Raw genomic sequence first — 21,154 nt, 5'->3', positions numbered from 1 at the left:
TGGCTACATGCCTCTGAACTGTGTTACAATGAGGCTCAAAGGCCTATTTATTATTCAGAAATAATGGAAAACCCTAAACATCCAAAAACCTAACCCTAGGAGATGAAGTGCCAAACTATGGGCCCCGTTTGAGTAAATTGGTACATCAACTTCCCGGGGTCATAACTTTTGCATATGATCTCTGTTTGACGTGCACAATACCTCGTTAGAAAGATCTATCCGAGGAATACAACTTTTGAATGAGCAACATCAATCTATGGTCCATGATGGTCCCAATTTTCCCAAAAAAACGTCATTTAAGGCCCCAAAACGGCTCCGGAAGTTCAGGACCCGAAAAAACTGCCAAAAATAGTAAATTGTGCTACAAATAAGGAAACTGAAAAACTGAAAGAAACAATGGTTGGGGTCCAAGTGGAATAGGTGGGTGGCCACCAATATCCACCTATATCATGAATGTTTAGCTTTGTTGCAATGTTAATTATGCTTTCAGAAAGTTTCATGCAATTATGGGTAGTGGTCTGGAGGCTGGCCTGAAAGGGTGGCAAAAATCGCAGGACCGCATGCAATTGGAGAAATTGGGCTATAACTGCATGGATGCAGTGTTGTGCATGTGATTGGAGGCCTATAACCACATGCATGCCTTGTTGTGGGTGCAGTTGTGGGCCTAGGGCAGTAAAAAGGAGCCTCAACTCAGGGATTGGCCACTTGGGTGGTTCTTTGGCCCCTAAGTGTCCTGTAGATCTTGAGGGATGTTTGTGAGGTGTCAGTTTGTGGTCAGTAAGTCTCAGTTGTCAGCCCCACTTCCATAAGTGAAGCTTGGAGGTCGGGTCATGTCATAGTAACTCTTCGTCTCATGTTTACCTTGGCAGACCGATGAAACTGGGTAAATGTGGGAGGGGTGGCTACAAGAGTCAAGTCTACACATGGTTATCTACTTCATCTAATTCAATAAAGTTTGATTCTATATCATGTTATATATAACAAGAATAACAATGACAATCAAAGCTAGTGTAGAGGATAGTGTTATGCACATTGATTGACAAGAGAGAGATGAAGGTGATAATACATTAGGCATTTAAGATCATAACTTAGTTCGAATGATTTTCACTAGTTGCATCGAGAGAAATGAGGTGTACTCTACATTCCATTACAAATGAAATATGTAAGGTAATATTAACAAATGGAAATGAAAGAAACACTGATGTCAGTGATGTATAGATGGGAATAAAAAGAAAAGTTGATCATAATAATAATTATTCAAGATCCATGTTAAATATGGATCTAGCAAAGGCTCAAAGGGGTCACATATCTAAAACCACCAAAATTTAAGGACAATTCTATACTTCGAAGGATATATGTATATATATGACCTATGCTCCATTAGCATTTTGATATATTACATATCCCCCTCATACTAGTGTGTGAGGTGTGCCTCATTAAGGAAAAAGAACATGTAAAATGAACTCGACTATAATAATGACAATAGTAATAAAAAAATGAACTACTATAAATCCATCTCAATCCTACTATTTTAAGCACTACGGGGTTTGTAATTTTTTTTCTTTTTGATTCCTCGTGGTGCTAATTTGAAGTTAAGACAGATCTATATTGGTATTATAAGTGGAAGTGGTCACAATCCTATCATAATGCCATGTTGAAGGAGAAAATGTGTTTAACCTCTTATAACACAAGCCCATATTGAAGGGCCTTTGCTATTGTACTTAGATAGGTCTCCTTGGGTCATGGCTTAGTGGTTGGGATGTGGTGTCATCATGCAAAAATCCCAAGTTCAAACCTCTTGGGGTCAGTTTCTCTTTTTCATCAAAAGAGCTTAACACGTGTTCAACAAGCTTTAAAGTTGGTTATGCTAACATGATACTTTTACAGAGAGTTACATAGACATAAATTATTTTCTCCCACAAGGACATGAATTTTATCAATATATATTTAAATATGAGGGTTAAGAGAGGTTGAAATTTTTTGAGGTGTAACCTTTTGTACAAAATCTAGAGGAAAATGTTGCACCTCGAGTAACTTGATCCCTCTTGTATACAAAGTGAAAATATATCTAAGTTAGTATATATAAATTATTATTTTTGTTTGAATTTACATATGCTAATGTCGACATCAACCATCTTCCAAATTTGTGTCACATTAAACCATAAGACTGCTCAAAAATTATTTGTGAGAGCTCTATAAACCTTAAGTATAGATTATCATAATACTCTACCCATGTTAACATGTGAAAATAAAAAATTAAACATTATAGATCTACCCAAGGCAAAACTTTTGTTTGTAATTCTTTCATCTGTATCAAAATTTTAACAACTAGCACAACCACATAATTACATCGTTGATATGCACTAGTAAGCATCATTTTACATGATTACATAGTTGATATACACTGATAGGCAAGATTTTTCAGGACAATAAAAAATAATTTAAAAATAAAATAAAAGAAAAGATAGAAGCCAATTTATGACCAACAAAAACACAAAATACCAATAAATACTTGTCTCTTTTTCAATATTTAAAATATCTATATAAGTGTAAAAGGTCTTCATTTATTTAAAAAATGATTATGTTTTGGTATTCTTCATCCAACAATTGTATAAGCACAACCGTATTAAACTACTTAAAGTACAACTATAGACAATGTTATAGTGAAAATGTAAACATGCCTTCTATAACATCAAACAATCATGATAATAAATGGAAGTAAACAATTTGTAAAGCAAGTAATTTTTGTCCAAAACACTGAGAATAAACATTAACATGTGTTGTATGTCATTTGGCATTCTAGATGCATAGATGGCAATGTCGAGGTTGTAGAAAAAAAGTTGCACTATCAAGAGTAATGACAAGGTCATCAAAGGTAAGCCTAATCGAAAACACATTTTTTTTGAGTGTGCATATTTTCATAGTTAAAATTCATGTTGTCACTCTACTTTTTCTTTTGGAGAAACTATGTATCTTGATTGAAACAATCGACATTTCGGGTGGATGCTCCACCCATAGGGACATTTTTTTGTTAAATGATTTCATAATCAACTATAATACCCTAAATAAATTGGCCTACACAAACACACTCTATAAAAAACTATGATACCATGACTAAATCTACCTACCTTACTAAATTAATCTATAGTATGAGAAAAAAATATTTTTTTTATTGTTATAGGAAATTGAAATTTGAAAGTTGGATTTGAAACTCATCCGGATTTAAACAGGAACGCAACAAATTACAGATATAACCATAAATACAAAGATGCAACAGAAATAATACTTCATTTCATTAATGTAAAATATTGAAATATGCTTACAAACAGAAATGGAAATAAACTAGCTAGGGCAATGGTAGCTTATCTCTAAGAAGAGATGTGGCAGCTACATGCATCTGAACTGTCTTACAATGAGGCTCGAAGGCCTATTTATTGTTGAGAAACAATGGAAAACCCTAAACATCCAAAAACCTAACCCTATGAGATGAAGCGCCACACTATGGGCCCCGTTTTGGGTAAATTGGTACATCAACTTCCTGGGGTCGTAACTTTGGCATATGATCTCCGTTTGACGCACACCATAGCTCGTTAGAAAGATCTTTCTGAGGAATACAGTTTTGGGAAGAGCAAGATCGATCTATGGACCCATGTTGCTCCCAGATTTCCAAAAAACGTCGTTTAGGGCCTCAAAACGGCTCCGGAAGTTCAGGACCCGAAAAACTGCTAAAAATAGTAAATTGTGCTACAATTAAGGAAACTAAAAAATTGAAAGAGATAGTTGTGGGGGTCCAAGTGGGATAGGTGGGTGGCCACCAACATCCACCTGGATCATTCCTCCCCCCTTAGGAAGCAATGGTCCCCATTGCATTGAGTTCCTCCATGAGATGAAGAAATTTCTGCTGAACTTGGTCCCTGGCGAGTTGTTCTACAATCTCTAATGTGTCCAATAATGGTGGGAAGGATGGTAGAGGGCGGTCCACATTGAACACTCGGTGAAAGAGAAGGAATGGGGGAATGTCGTGCTCTAAAGCATTGTTTCCCACAGCCTTGGTGATGGTGTAAGGAGCATGTCGGAGTGGTATGAGCTTCTGATGGGCTCTTGTAAAGCATTCTTTCTATAGATGCAACCAGACTTTGTTGCCCACTTGGAACTTGTGTGGTACCTGATGCTGATCATGTTGTTGCTTGTACTTGCCATTTTCTAGAATGGAGTGACGATATATCGACCCGTTGGGTAGAGGTGCTCTAGGAGTTAGATCGAATGAATGCTTGACCTGACAGTGCAACGGTACCCCTGTGGGTGAGGAGAAGATGTTCCTATCTTCTTTCATGACCGTATCCCTCTGTTGTTGCTGCTGCGTGGAGGAACCCTTCGTGAGGGTCATGGATGTGGCGACGATCTTCCCCTTACTTTGGGAGCAAACCAGACAGAAAATGAATTTCCTAGTCTGGGAGATGAGCTTTCTGCATTTCTTAGCAGTGATCAAAGAGGTGGCGGTAGGTGGGGCTACCTCCGGTATCCTGTATAATGAATTACCCAAAGAAATAATAACAGCGCGAGGCCCTGACTCATACACAACATATCGCCTCCATAAGTATGGTTGGCCTAATAGTACATCACAAACATCAAGAGGTGCAAAATCACACAACACCTCATCTGTGAAGGTCTTGATGTTGTAGGTAAGGCGACATTGTTGGCGGACTCGGAGATCTCGTCCTTGGTGAAGCCACCCAATACTGTATAGTTGCGGGTGTAAGGACCTGTAGTCCTTGAATGCGCTCCCGGCTTGAAGTGCGATGACAAATGAAGAAGTGCGAGCTCAAAACTACAATGCGACAAAGTTATGTTATAATGCGAAGTGCATAGGAGGAGAGCGAGTTGTTTTATAGTGTGGGGAGCATGAACGCTCAACCCACGACCGACCAACAAATGTAGCAAGGCCGACTTGACTTGTGGGCGTTTGGATGATGGCCGACGAGATGTTTAGAAGTGTTTGCGATGAAGTTTGAGGGCGTGGGCAGGTCGGCTGGGTAGCCACGACCTTGCCTTGCCACTCGTATATATTGGTGATGCGCAGAGCTCATTTGGACATCGCATCATCGCTCAACGAACTCGCTCATGAAGAAGAAGGCGCAGATCTAGTGCGTGGACGCAGCAAGAGGTAAAGGCGCAGAACTTGGGTGATGCGCCCGTTCTTGGGCAAGGCCGCACGGAGGTAGCGCACATCTTGGTGTTGGGTGAGGGCGCAAGTAGAGGTCGCCCACTGGTTGGAGAAGGGCGTGCATGGGTGTGGCACTCGGTTGTGCGAAGGAGTGCCTGATGGTTGAACGAAGGTGTGGGCGCCCGGTTTGTGCGACAACTTGGCACGGGTTCTTGGGTGACTCGGGTGAGTGCCCGCCCGTCGTGCAAGTGTGCACGGTGAGACATTTGGTGAAGCCAGTTGTGCGAAGAGGGTGTCTTGGTGACTTGGTGGAATCACCCGCCTGTTGTGCACGAAGACAAGGTTCGGTTGTGAAGTGCGGAAGGCAGCGCGTGTGAGGACGCGCCCGCCCGCCTTGGGCAAGGAAATCTTGGTTGTCGCACGGAGGTGTGACAAGGTTGTAAATTTGGCTAAGTATGAAACTTGGTGTTTCCAAGTATACTTGTAAAGCTTTGTAATATTGAAAGACTGTATAATATATTGATTCGAGCAGACTCATATTGCAGGGAGTTGCCCCTCCCTTTATACTGTTGTGCATTTCTATTGTATAATGTTGTTTATGTGAATGTTATGGCCTTTCACTTGTACAAAGGACAAAGATAATACTTGGTAACAAAAAAATAAACTAAGTATGGAATGTTAGGCGTAGTCTACAATCGTAAGTATTGGTGAAAAGAAAACGGTTGGTAGTGGCGCACCTCGCTATAGTGTGGTTGGAAGAATATCGCCAGTGTAGGGGCGTGACCAATGGTATCAGAGCTAGTCTGAAGACTTGAAGGAGTCTTGCAGGAAGCTGGGTGAAGCAGGTACTTGTAGGTGAAGGAAGTTGTTTCACATAGAAGTGGAACAAGGGCTGGTTCAGGTTGCAGGCAACTTGGTGAAGCTATTGGATGGTCGAAACTAGATCGCAAAGAAGAAGGAAGCTGTTAGCAATGGCAGCTGAATCTCAGGCTGGGTCTAGTCACGATGCAAAGGATGCTACTATGGCATTCATTGAAAAAGTGTTGGAGAAGATGGAGGACTTAGAAGCTTTCTAGACTAAGAAGATGGACTTGATCGAGAGAGATCAAGAGGCCAATTCGAAGATGAAGGAAGAGCTCGAGGAACTCTGGACTCAACACGAGTACACTGATCTTATGTGTACACAACTTGAAGTAAGGGTCAAGGAGGTTGAAGAGGCAAGAGACCAAGGTCTTGCAGAGATCATGGACTTGCAGAAATCTCTTGACGAAGCCAGAGATGAGATCGCGGTGTTGAAGAAGGCCGTGAGGCATAACTCAGGTGGAGGAGTGCCTCATGTGAAAGTCAAGGAACCAGAATCTTATGATGGTACAAGGAGTGCAAAGACTCTTGGCAAATTTCTATGGGACATGGAGCAATACTTGGAACACTTGGGTCTATCTGATGATGAGACGAAGGTGAAGGTAGCTGCTTAGTTCTTGACGAAGGACACTAAGATGTGGTGGCGAAGGAGGATGGATCAAATTGCCAATGGCAGTGCTGGTGACATTACTTCGTGGGATGAGATGAAGAAAGCTTTGCAGACCCATTTCAGTCCTCAAGATGAAACGTGGGAAGCAAGGATGAAGATAAAGTTCATAAAGCAGACCGGGAACCTTCAGACATATCAGCGAGAGTTTGCAAGTGCGGTTCTGGAACTTCCTGACATGGCGGAGAGGGACAAGGTGTTCAATTTCATTATTGGGTTGAAGCCTTGGGCACGCAATGAAGTGAAGAGGCAGAAGATTAAAACACTTGAGGAAGCTTTTGCTACTATGGACAGGTTAGTGGAGCATTATGATGAGACTGTTGATGATAGGAAGAAGAAGTCCGATAAGCCGAAAGAGAAGAAGAAGGATGATGCTTCGAAATCGGATGATAAGTCGAAGACGAAGAAAGCCTTGAAGTGTTGGATGTGTGCTGAACCACATACGGTGAAGAACTGTCCTTTTAGACCGAAAGTGGCTGCGATTGCACAATCTAACGCGAAGAATGAAGAAGCTTCTGTGGGGATGATGCATATACTTGGTGGCGCTATTGCTACAGAGGTGATCTCTCGGAGGGATCCTGAGAGGAATAGTTTGGAGTATGTTCGGATGAAGGTTGCGGGTGCTGATATACTCACAATGGTGGATAGTCGGGCTACTCACAACTTCATGAGTGAAGATACTGCGAGAAGGATTGGGCTGAAGTTTGTACCGATGAAGGCACAGATGAAGACAATCAATTCTCCTCCTAATAGTGTTCTTGGTGTAGCTGAAAAGGTGGACACAACACTAGGTGAGTGGACAGGGAAGGTCGACTTCACTATAGTGCGAATTGATGACTATGAAGCTATGCTGGGAATGGAATTATTGAAACAATTCAATGATATGATTGTTCCACATTTGAAGAAGCTGTACATTTACGATCAAAAGGAAGATGTACCCATTGGTGTTCCAACCATTGGAGTGACAAAGCCTGATTGTAAGTTGGCAGTAATGCGAATGGAGGATGAGAAGCGAATGGAAGACATGAGTAAGCAGTTGTCTATGGCTGAGACAAAGCTTACTGAGTAGTCATTGGTCATCAACACACTTTTTGATAGTATCTTGGATTTTTCAAGAAGGCTAGAAGTGGTTGAGGATGATGATGATGATGAGGAGGCACATGTGAGGCTGAATGTCCGGGAGGAGGATCGGGTCACTTATCTATAGAGGATGGAGATAGAAGATCCTGACAAATGGATTGAGATGATTAGTGAGGGTGAGCCTTCAGGCTCTACTCCCTCCACATCTTCTTAGATGACAAGAAGATGGGGCTCATTGTTAGCTGCTCATGGCAGTGAGTAATTAAAACATGTTGAGCAGGTATGACAGATGGTGCAGGGATGGCTTGGCATCAAGCATCATGACATGTTGTAGATGGGATGGAGATTCCATGGACCTGAGCATGGGTGAGATTCTTGGTGAGTCCAGGATGTGGCAGAATCCGAGATAGATTGGTGAAGGCATAAGGATGGACATTCTTATGATTTGAGCGTGACAGTTGGACTGATCACCCTACTAGTTCAAGTCATGAGGGCTAGCAGTGTACTAGAAAGATGTTGACATCAGGCAGGCAGAAAGGATGACAGTTCACAGGATGAGGACGACACAGGATGGAGATGGAAGTTCTACATATGTTGCAGGGATGTTTGCAGTATGTGGAGGAGTTGACATCATGGACCGAGGATGAGACAGATATTGATGATGATCTTGGTGGATGGCTATTAGGATGGTATGTTGTCGAGGACGACAATGACTTCAGGTGGAGGAGGATGTAAGGACCTGTAGTCCTTGAACGTGCTCCCAGCTTAAAGTTCGATGACAAACGAAGAAGTGCGAGCTCAGAACTACAACGCGACGGAGTTATGTTATAATGCGAAGTGCGTAGGAGGAGAGCGAGCTGTTTTATAGCGTGGGGAGCATGAACGCTCAACCCACGGCCGACCAACAAATGTAGCAAGGCCGACTTGACTTGTGGGCGTTTGGATGATGGCCGACGAGATGTTTAGAAGTGTTTGCGATGAAGTTTGAGGGCGTGGGTAGGTCAGCTGGGTAGCCACGACCTTGCCTTGCCACTCGTATATATTGGTGATGCGCAGAGCTCATTTGGACATCGCATCATCGCTCAATGAACTTGCTCATAAAGAAGAAGGTGCAGATCTAGTGCGTGGACGCAGCAAGAGGTAAAGGCGTAGAACTTGGGTGAAGCGCTCGTTCTTGGGCAAGGCCGCACGGAGGTAGCACGTATCTTGGTGTTGGGTGAGGGCGCGGGTAGAGGTCGCCCGCCGGTTGGAGAAGGGCGTGCACGGGTGTGGCGCTCAGTTGTGCGAAGGAGCACCCGACGATTGAACGAAGGTGTGGGTGCCCGGTTTGTGCAACGACTTGGCATGGGTTCTTGGGTGACTCGGCTGAGCGCCCGCCCATCGTGCAAGTGTGCACGGTGAGACATTTGGTGAAGCCAGTTGTGCGAAGAGGGTGTCTTGGTGACTTGGTGGAGTCACCCGCCCGTCGTGCACGAAGACAAGGGTCGGTTGTGAAGTGCGGAAGGCAGCTTGTGTGAGGGCGCGCCCACCCGCCTTGGGCAAGGAAATCTTGGTTGTCGCACGGAGGTGTGACAAGGTTGTAAATTTAGCTAATACTTGTAAAGCTTTGTAATATTGAAAGACTGTATAATATATTGATTCGGGCAGACTCATATTGCAGGGAGTTGCCCCTCCCTTTATACTATTGTGCATTTCTATTGTATAATGCTGTTTATGTGAATGTTATGGGCTTTCACTTGTATAAAGGACAAAGATAATACTTGGTAACAAAAAAAAAACTAAGTATGGAATGTTAGGCGTAATCTACAATTGTAAGTATTGGTGAAAATAAAACGGTTGGTAGTGCCGCACCTCGCTATAGTGCGGTTGGAAGAATATCGCCAGTGTAGGGGCGTGACAGCGGGTGTGGTGTAGTCGGTAGGCCCAACCGCTTTACGACCTCTGCTGAAATGAGGTTCTTTTGGCTTCCACTATCAACAATGAATTGCAACGATGAACCCTTCACCCACATCTGTGAGTGGAAAAAACGCTCCCCCTCCTATGGATCTTCAGGGTCATTCTTCTGGACCTTGGTGGTGGCAACGGTGGAGCTGGGCTCCGCATCAATGATTTGCTTCCCTTTGTCATTCCCCTTGTTGGGTTCTGACTCAGGGTCGGAACATGCATCTGATTCTGAAGCCTTCAACTCGGCCACTAGCGACTGCTTGGTCCGACACTCACTTGTGTTATGAGTGGGGCTCTTGTGGAACTCACACCACTTTCCTGTGTCCTTCTTTGACTTCGTGGTGTTGTTCTTTTCTTGCGGCTTTGACGGGTTGTCTTGGGTCACCCCGCCTTGGCTTTGTCCTTTGTTCTTCGGATTCACAGATCCAAAGTCTCGCTTCTTTTGTTTAAACTTCTGCTCGATCTTGACAGCGTATCGGTACACCGTGCCGAGTGAGGAGATGTTCAGGAACTCCATCTCGTCCTGGATGTACCTGTGTAGGCAGCCGCGGTATTTGAGTACCAAATGCAACTCAGAATCCTTGATACCCAACTTTGTACGAAGGGTATGAAAAATATTTGTGAACTCTGGCACATCTTGGTCCCTTCCCTGCCACAGCGTGGTCCACTTTATGTATTTGTCCTCATAGCTCTTGACAGGGTAGTACTGCTCCTTGATGGCATCTCGAAATGAATTCCAAGTGGGTGCGGCTAAAAATAGTGAGCCCGTACTTTCATCCTTCAACTCGCAGTAGGTTTCCCACCAGTCTTTGACATGGGGGGCTGCTTTGAGAAGTGCAAGAGTGATCTTTTCCCGGCTGGAAAAATTATGAACAAAAAAAAAACCATCTAGTAGATTTAACCATTTATCTACAACATATGCGTCTATCTGACCCTCGAATATGGGAATTTCAAAATTAACTTGTACCTTAAAGGGTGTGGCGTTTCCAGAGTAGCTATTGGAAGTCGATGCGTCGCCTTTGGGTAGCCGCTAAAGGATCTGGGCAAAGTTTTCCATTATCGCGTTCCTTTGTCGTTCGAAGGCTTCTTCGAGCAAGATTTTGATAGGATCTCCTGCCCCCTCGTCTTTCTTTTCATTCGCCATGGGAGGCCATTGGGATTTGCGAGGCTGGCCTTGCAAGGGTTCGACCAGTTCAAGCCCTAACTCCTTATATCCCAAACTCGTTGGGGACATGCAAAGAAAAACAGAGAAAGAGTAGACTGCTCTGATACCATTGATCCGGATATAAACAGGAACACAACAAATTATAGATATAACCATAAATACAGAGATGCAACACAAATAATACCTCATTTCATTAATGTAAAATATTGAAATATGCTTACAAATAGAAATGGAAATAAACTAACTAGGGCGATGGTAGCTTATCTTTGAGAAGAGATGTCGCAACTACATGCCTTTGAACTGTCTTACAATGAGGCTCGAAGACCTATTTATTGTTGAGAAACAATGGAAAACCCTAAACATCCAAAAACCTAACCCTAGGAGATGAAGCGCCACACTATGGACCCCATTTTGGGTAAATTAGTACATCAACTTCCTGGGTCGTAACTTTGGCATACAATCTTCGTTTGACGCGCACCATAGCTCGTTAGAAAGATCTATTCGAGGACTACAACTTTGGGAAGAGAAACATCGATCAATGGAACCATGTTGCTTCCAGTTTTCCCAAAAAACGTCGTTTAGGGCCTCAAAACGGCTCTAGAAGTTCAGGACCCGAAAAACTGCTAAAAATAGTAAATTGTGCTACAATTAAGGAAACTAAAAAACTGAAAGAGACAGCTGTCGGGGTCCAAGTGGGATAGGTGGGTGGCCACCAACATCCACTTGGATCAGAAACATAATAATCGAGCGAATTTGGAACACAGGTCACTACTAGGTGAATTGCAGTGTTGACCTCTACTGATCATTAAATAAATTATGACATTGATGTTCATCATGTTGTAGCTTTGCCTAATGTATTTATAGATAAAATTCAAAAAACTATCTTACCATCATAATTGTGGCATCAACCTCTATTACAACTGGTAGCTTTGCCTAATATATTTATAGATAAAATTCAAAAACTATCTTACCATCATAATTGTGGCATGAACCTCCATCACAACCATTGAGCTACTATTACTTAATTTTAAACAACCTAACAAGATAACATAGATAAAATTCAAAAAAATGTTTTACCATCATAATTGTGGCATCAACCTCCATTTTACTTAATTTGAAACAACCAAACGAGATAACAAAAGTAGCAAAAACATAAGCCACTACAAATTTGAAAATGGAGAGAATTTGAAATGTAAGCAATTGGCACATAAATTAAGCAGCATACACTTGGCCAAAGTTATGTAAAATAAACTTTGAAATGTTTCAAATTAAATTCTAATTTCATCCCTGGAATTTTAACGGCGATAGAGAATATTCAAGAATTATTAAAGCCCAATTCCAAGAGACAATGTGGATGTAAATTTTGGAGAGTGAGATAAAACCCTAAACCAATGTTACGTCCACATTAACCGACTTGTACGGCACCAAAGCATCGTGGAGCAAATTACTCACACCTCCACTTTAATACACAAATAAATAGCGATATCTTCTGACATTTTGTACCTTGCATAAACCGCCTTACACGGCAACAAGGGTGAATGGGTAAACAAGTTACTTCCAGCTACATTAGATCATAAAATAAGTATAATGATATATCTCGAGCAGGAGTGCTACATTGAAAGAAGCCATTTTCGGTGCAGAGATCCGTAAAACAAAAACATAATGGCACACAATCATACCACTCGCGCCCTATGATGCATATAAAATGTTAGACGTGGCCGAAGTTGAAAGGATCTCTGTATCATATTGGCAGTGAAGTATAACAGGCTGGGCGAGGCTGGTAATGGTAACGAGGCTCTTCTCGCTCTGACAAACTACAGGGAATGACAAAGAAATCAGATAGAATGGCGGAAGCTGGGACGCCTTTGTCCAAATTCGGGGTTTTGGTGGCTCAGTTGAACTCCATCGTCAACTCTGCACCGCAGCAGCCTCCTGATCCTCTGCTCTGCTTCGATCTCCTCTCAGATCTTGTATCGACCATTGAAGACGAGCCTAAGGCAAGTTTTCTTGCATCGTTATTCCTCCAAAAGTTAAATTCTTTAAATGTATTTGCTTTGATCATACTACGGGGACTAACTCGTGACCGCCAGATAGCGAATGCTGCCAACTTTCTCCCAAGTTTCCAGGCAAAGTTCGCTTCTTTGGACGCACTTTGTTAAAAGTTCGTGTTATGACTATTCTAAGCAACTTGTGGATGCTTCACATACTCTGTTATCTTCCAAGGACAGATCGATATATTTTCTTATAAAATGAATTATGCTAAACCGCTATGCTTTTCTTAAAGAGCCCATTTTTAAAGCCCCTGTGCGTAGCAGCGGATGAATTACGCAATATATTGATTAAATTCAAGTTAATTTTGCAAAGCAGTAAGAAGCTGCCCTCGGACAAACTTCTGCGTCTTTTCTCACATTTTTAAAGGACCGAAGCTTTACACAAATTCAGAGTTTAACCTAATTTATTTATAATTGCTACCTTACAGAAATATACCAATGTGTGAAATGTGGCTTCTGATCAGATTGTAATTTCTGCAGCACCTAGACTGCCTATCAGCACCTAGACTGCCTATTTGCCCAACTTTAAACATAAATCCTGGGTGATATCCACAATATGTGTAAAGAAGAACTATTTTTGGTTCGAAAATTGCATCCTATATTTCATTAATGTACATAAAGAATACGTCCGTGGGGCTAAGGTATGACCATGTGGATTACCCCTCCCTACATAGACATATCCGCTACAGCATTGATCAGGACGTGAACTTCTGAAATAGCAGTGGGAGAAGGAGGGTCTGTGACCCGAGAAAATTCTGCACTAAACATCCCCATTCCCATGAAACTTTGCAAGTCATGAATGCCCTTCTACTGTGTCCAGTTGACTGAGGTGAAAATTCTTGCTAGATCAATGCTAACTTTATCTTGGTTCATGAATCATCATGAATCCAAGATACACAAGTTTTGTTTGCCCAAATGTACACTTCTTCGTGTTCACAAGCTACTTCTCCTGTTCCAAATTATGCAAGTGATCTTCCTAGTCTTGTTGAAACAAGTATGTTGTTTAGGTGCCCATTCAGGAACAAGTCAAGACATGGTCTTAGCACACTCATGAATGTTTCGGGGGCATTAATGAGATTGAATCCCAACTAACCATTTGAACAAACCTTGTGTCTTGAAGGCCATTTTCTATGTATCCTCTTGGTTGATATGCTTTCAATAATAATTGAACTTTATGTTGATCTTATTGAAGTATTTGGCTCTACGAAGCTGATCTAAAATGTCATCTATGTACAAAAATGGACACCAGTCCTTAATTGTGATTTTGTTCCAGAGCTGATAGTCCATGCACATTCTCCATTTGCCATCCTTCTTCAAAACCAAAACAAAGGTGGATCAACAAGGCAGGGAATTGGGTTGAATGTGGTCCTTATCCAATAACTCTTGAATTTGCCTCGTGATCTCTTTATTCTTTATATATTAATTCTTGTGCAATGACTCATTTGGTACCCCAACTCCTTGTTGCTGGTCGATGGAGTGCCATGATTAAGTAAGCTTGACCATCCTTGATGAGTTTGTATTGGTTTAAGCACCATTGTTGGATTACATCTTGATCCCAAAAATATGGGTTATTGAAGAGTACTTCACACATCCAAAGAAATGATGTTGAACTTTGTTAAAATTGGCAACTAGAGCCAAACTCCATGTGGGTCACCTCATTTATGGCAGCTGATATTTTTCCTAGATTTCTCTTGTCGAGAGGTGTAGGATTGATCTAAGATTATCCGATTCCGACAAGTATTTATGGAGATATGAATTTATTTGTATTTACTTGACAAATTGTCAAGGTCGGCCAGCAATTAAATGTGTGGCACACATGCCCAGTGAATCATATAAATACAAAAGATGTTGATTCATTTTCTCATCATCTCATCTTACTCATTCTTCTCTCTTTCTCCTTAGCTTTTGGGTTATACAAGGAGCAACTCACATGTGGGAAGGAGGACACATTAGGGCAAGGAGGACGCTGAAAGGAGGATGCAAAACTGTTGAAGGTCTCTTTGACCTGTGTTGACCAAGCGTTGACTCATCAAGGGTGAGGTTTTGGTGTGGCTGCCTCTCCTAGGCAGGCCGCAAATTTTGGCACAAAAATCGAGGCAATCTGTCCATAGGTTTGACCAGCGTTGACTGCCTTAGTTTTGGGCAACAGGTTGACTTCAGTCAACAACAGTTTGACTATTTTTAGGGCTGTTCAAGAGCTATTTCTTTAGGTTGTTCGAGGGCTAGTTGACCGGTAATTGACGAAGCATATTGGAGGTCAATTTCAACTTGTTTGACCAAGCTTGACTTTGCTAATCTAGGGTTTGCTGCTGCTGAAATAAAATTACAAAACTCTATTTTTGTACTATTTCTCTTTGTTGAACTATTGAAGATAAAAGAAGATTTGATCAAAGGGTTTACCCGCGTTGGGGTTTGTCCCTGGCTAGCTGCCACATCTTGTGTCTCTTGTCTTGGCTTGTTTTCCGTTGATCGTTTAATGTTCTATCTGCACTTTACTTAATATGTGATTGCTAATCTGTGGCTAATAAGAAGAAAAGAAGTAAACTGCTCTAAACATAGAACATACCATATTTTAACATGGTATCAGAGCTGAGGTGAAGACAAAGCCCAAGCAAGAGCAAGAGAAATCACCGAAGAGACAGTTGGCAAGGCTATCCTAAAAACTTCATAGGGTCCTCAACACTCTTCCCCGTCGAAGACAAGCTCCGTGAGAAGTTTGACTATTACGGATGGAAGATGTCTCTCGATCTGACTTTAGAAGATCAAGAAGTGTTGGACCATGTGAGAGGCAATATTGTTGCACCTCCATCAAATGCATCTGCTGCTGCCAAAAGCAAGTGGTCCAAGGGAGAAGTCAAAGCAAGGAAGATCATTCGAGACTCTATCGACAAGCGCTTGGTGGCCTATGTTTCTGAGCTGACAACCTCCAAGGAAATCTATGATAAACTGGTCAGTTTATTTAAAGTTAATGATGCAAACCAAGTTCTGTTTCTTAGAAATAAGCTGAAGGAAATTAAGAAGGGCAAAGATGAGAGTATGCAAGCATATTTCTTAAGGATCATCGAGATCAAGAATGATCTCCTAACTATTGGGAAAGTAGTTCCTGACAGGGAAATGACTATCACAACTCTTGGAGGACTGCCACCTGAATGGTATATATTCAGGACTACTCTTCTCAACAATAATGTCATCTCGAGATTTGAGGAATTGATGGCTAGATGTATTCAAGAAGAGACAAGGATGGAAGAGCAAGAAATGCCCGCACTTAAAGGCCATCCCTTTGACTTTTCTTCTTATGCTAAAAGAAGAAAAAATTCTGGGGCTAAATCCAAAGGAAAGGCTGGACCAAAGGGTGGAAGAAAAGGTTGATGTTACAATTGCATCAAAATGGGCCACTATGCGAGGGAGTGCCCTGATAAAAGGGACTCACACCATGATGATGACCAAAATCACTCTCAAGGCAATCAAAGGAATGGTAGGTCCAATGGCATAGGTAAAAGAAATGTTGGAAATCAAGGAAGAGGACAACCCTTCAAGAAGGCAAGAAACTCCAGGTATGAATTTAATGTTGTTAACAATAAGCAAGATGAATATTGTCTACCAGTGGCCCTCTCTACTACTGCTCCCTCGGACTCACTGGGAAATTGGCTTATTGATAGTGGTGCCTCAAGGCACTTCACTGACTACAAAGAAGCTCTCTCCAATCTGATAGAAAAGGAGACCAACATGGAAATTGTTCTTGGGGACAACGCAAAATATCCCGTGAAAGGCGTAGGGAATGTTACTCTTCAATTGAATCAGAGTAATACAATTCATTTGCAAGAAGTCTTATATGTACTTGATCTAAAAAAGAACTTGGTGTCTGTTTTGGCAATGGAGGACAAAGGCTACAAGGTAACCTTCATTGATGGCAAGGTATGTGTAAGGAAAAAGAATTTTAAGGAAGCTTTCACTCTTGGGTTTCGAGTCGATTCATTATATCAAGTTAGAGGAAGTCCCCTGGGTGTCATGTCTTGTGACACATCACTTCAGTGCGAACTATGGCATCGAAGGTTTGCTCACCTTCATTATAAAGCTCTACCCAATGCAAGGCAAATGGTGATAGGAATGCCCGAGTTCCAAGTAGAGCAAGAAGGTGTATGTCCTAGATGTGCCAAAGGGAAGCTCAAAAGGGGACCATTCCCCTCAAGCCAAAGCAAGACCTCTGATATATTGCAGTTGGTTCACTCAGACATATCTGGTATGATGCCCGTGAACTCTTTGGGAGGATATTTATATTACCTCACTTTTACAGATGATTATTCTTGCAAAACCTGGATATACTTCTTGAAAAAGAAGGATGAAGTGTTCACTTGGTTTTGTCACTTCAAAGCCTTGATCGAGAATCAAATCGAAAAGAAGATCAAGATATTAAGGACTGATAATGGGACTGAGTATGAATCCAATGAGTTCCATGACTTTTGCAAAGAGGCTGGCATTAAGAGGGAGACTACAACACCATATACTCCTGAGCAGAATGGTGTGGCGGAAAGGAAGAATCGTATGATTGTGGAAGCTGTCCGTGCTATGCTCCATGATCAAAGACTTCCGAAGTTTCTATGGGCCGAAGCTGCGAATACCGCCGTATATGTGCAAAACCGATGCCCTCATCAAGCATTGGGTTCTAAGACTCCTGAAGAGATGTTCACTGGTAAGAAACTTAACGTATCTCATTTTAGAATTTTTGGAAGTCCGGTATATTTTCATGTGCCGAAGGAGAAGAGGAATAAATTGGGTGCATCTGGAAAGAAAGGAATCTTCGTGGGCTATAGCGAAAACACTAAGGGCTATAGAATCTATGTGGCTGATCAAAGGGAAATCGAGATTAGCCATGATGTCACCTTTGACGAAGATATGGCTCTTAGCAAAGTTGACGATCTTCCTACTCAAAGGGGATCTAAAGAACCTGACACCAGGGAACTAAAGGAAAAGGAAGATGAGATGATGCTCGATATGGAAGAACTTATGGATCCTATTGACCCCCCTCCGCAAGAGCCTTCCTCTTTTAGGAAGAGGCCTTCATGGCTTAGGGGGTCACTTGATGATGCTGAAGGGCACGTTGCACCCAGGGGAACCTTTCGGGGAAGTAAGAAGCCGACTAGGTATCAGGGATACTTGATCATCATGAGCACGATCATCCAAAATGAGCCTTCGTCATTCGCAAAAGCTGTCAAGCATCAAGTATGGAAGGATGCTATGACTGAGGAATATGAGTCCATCATGAAAAACGATGTTTGGGATGTGGTCCCCAGACCCCAGGACAAAGCAATTGTCACTTCAAAATGGCTTTACAAGATAAAGCATGCAGTTGATGGAAGTGCATAAAAGTATAAGGCTCGTTTTGTCGCTCGTGGCTTCTCTCAGAAGGAAGGTATAGGCTATGACGAGATATTTGTGCCTGTTGCCCGATATACCACCATTCGCTCGATCATAGCCCTTGCTGCTTCGCAAGGATAGAACCTACATCAAATGGATGTCAAGACTGTGTTCTTGCATGGTTCGATCAGAGAGGAGGTCTATGTGGAGCAACCCAAAGGATTTGAGATTCATGATCGAGAATCTCATGTGTGCAGGTTGAAGAAGGCCCTCTATGGGCTGGAGCAAGCATCCCGAGCGTGGTATGAGAGGATCAATAGCTACTTGATGAAGCTGGGATTCACTAGGAGTGAAGCCGACCCTAACCTTTACTCTAAGGTTGAAGATGACAATCCTCTCATACTGGTGTTGCACGTTGACGACCTCTTTTTAACAGGTGCAGACCCTCTCATTCACAAATTAAAGAGGGAGTTGGCTTCTAAATTTGAGATGAAGGACCTAGGGCCGATGCACTATTTCTTAGGACTAGAAGTCTGGCAGAAGCTAGGGGAGATTTTCCTATCTCAAGGAAAATATGTGGTGAAGATATTGGAGAGATTCGGTTTGGTGGGCTGCAAGCCCGTGACTATCTCGATGGAGCTTGACTTCAAGAAGTTAAGTGGTAGTGCCGCCGGCCCCGTTTTACGAAATGCTACCGAGTATCGTCAACTCATCGGAGCATTGATGCTTGGTCAATTCTCATCCGGATATATGTTTTGCAGTCAACATGTTGAGTCAACATATGGTTGAGCCTCACCACTCACATTGGATTGGTGCCAGGAATTTGTTGAGATATCTTTGTGGCACAATCACTCATGGGTTGAGATACACTGTCGGAGATGTGAGACTACATGGATACACCAATGCTGATTGGGCAGACAGTGTGGTGGACCGAAAGAGCACTTCTGGGTGTTGTTTCTTTTTGGGATCTGCCTCGATATCCTGGATGAGCAGGAAGCAGAAGTCGGTGGCTTTGAGCACTGCCGAGGCAAAGTACATTGCTGCTAGTATGGCCTCTTGTGAGGCGGTCTGGTTGCAAAAGCTCTTCAGTGAGCTGTTTGGATTTACATTGGATACCACCGTGATCCCGTGTGACAACCAAAGCGGGATTCGTTTATCAGAGAATCTTGTATTTCATGATTGCTCCAAGCATATCGATATCAGGTACCACTATATTCGGGATATGGTGTAGCGAAGAGAAATAAGGCTCCAACATATCGGTACAGATGAATAGGTCGCTGACATTTTGACGAAGCCCCTCGGAAAGGTCAAATTCTTGACTTTCCGAGAACGAATTGGTGTCATTCAAAGACCCTCTTATGAGGGTCGAGTATGATGTTTTGAACTCTGGGAGCTCCACAGGGGACGCGGGGTACTTCTTGGAGCGACATGCGACCATAGGGCGACTCACCATCCCGTGGTGGTGCACTATGTAAACCTTTCACTGTGACACCCCGTGGTGACTGTGGAACATGATGATTAGTTCCCCTGTTGGCCAGGATGATTAGTTCTCCGTGGTGACTGTGGAATAGGATGATTAGTTCTCCTGTGGGCTAGGATGATTAGTTCTCTGTGGCGATTGTGGAACAAGATGATTAGTTCTCCTGTGGGTCAGGATGATTAGTTCTCCTGTGGCGACTGTTGGACAGGATGATTCGTTCCCCTGTGGACAGGATGATTAGTTCTCCTGTCGAGGCATCCTACCCATGCAGTCTGGGACTCATGGGAAGTACCTCTCATATGATCAATGAGTAGGGAAATGTGGTTAGGGACCATTAGTAGTACTATCGATGGATGCATCGTTGTCTCTACCATACTCCCTATGCTAGGATGACCTCCATTGATCTGGGATCAGTGAGAGTGGTATGACACACTCTGAGGCTGACCTTGGGTCAGTGGAGGATGGTATGATACATCCTCAATCATTTCTTCTTCTTCATAGTTCGAGCAGAGCAGAGCAGAGCAAAGCAGGGCCAAGCAGTGTAGGGCAGTGCATTTGATGGTTGGGATAGTAGCGACGGTCAGACAGATTGCTGATGGAGTTCTCCCTAGCTGAGGGAGGGAATAGGATGATTAGTTCTCCTGTGGGCTAGGATGATTAGTTCTCCGTGGCGACTGTGGAACAAGATGATTAGTTCTCCTGTGGGTCAGGATGATTAGTTCTCCTGTGGCGATTGTTGGACAGGATGATTCGTTCCCCTGTGGACAGGATGATTAGTTCTCCTGTCGAGGCATCCTACCCATGCAGTCTGGGACTCATGGGAAGTACCTCTCGTTTGATCAATGAGTAGGGAAATGTGGTTAGGGACCATTAGTAGTACTATCGATGGATGCATCGTTGTCTCTACCATACTCCCTATGCTAGGATGACCTCCATTGATTTGGGATCAGTGAGAGTGGTATGACACACTCTGAGATTGACTTCGGGTCAGTGGAGGATGGTATGATACATCCTCGATCATTTCTTCTTCTTCATAGTTCGAGCAGAGCAAAGCAGGGCCAAGCAGTGCAGGGCAGTGCATTTGATGGTTGGGATAGTAGCGACGGTCAGATGGATTGCTGATGGAGTTCTCCCTAGTTGAGAGGGAGTGTTAAAATTGGCAACTAGGGCCAAACTCCATGTGGGTCATTTCATTTATGGCAACTGATATTTTTCCTAGATTCCTCTTGTCGAGAGGTGTAGGATTGATCTAAAGATCATCTGATTCCAACAAGTATTTAGGGAGATATGAATTTATTTGTATTTACATGACAAATTGTCAAGGTCGGCCAACAGTTAAATCCATCCACAGGTTTGACCAGCATTGACTGCCCTAGTTTTGGGCAGT

At 42.7% G+C, this 21,154-nt stretch overlaps 1 protein-coding gene across 1 annotated transcript in view; it reads left to right on the top strand.

Annotated features, from left to right (window-relative positions):
* Positions 1-12,388: 12,388 nt before the first annotated feature.
* The window catches only part of SWEETIE (HEAT repeat-containing protein), a 541,573-nt gene continuing 532,807 nt past the window's right edge, over positions 12,389-21,154 (top strand). The window contains exon 1 of the mRNA XM_089436034.1: positions 12,389-12,878. Within this exon, the coding sequence (XP_089292160.1) occupies positions 12,705-12,878 (174 nt within the window). The 5' untranslated portion in view covers positions 12,389-12,704. The remainder of the gene's footprint in view (positions 12,879-21,154) is intronic.

This window comes from Pinus tabuliformis, chromosome 5_2 (assembly GCF_031772625.1).
Source record: "Pinus tabuliformis cultivar Carrire ecotype Pingquan chromosome 5_2, CPIR1, whole genome shotgun sequence".
Taxonomy (NCBI): domain Eukaryota; kingdom Viridiplantae; phylum Streptophyta; class Pinopsida; order Pinales; family Pinaceae; genus Pinus; species Pinus tabuliformis.
This window is presented reverse-complemented; position numbering and strand designations above follow the sequence as displayed.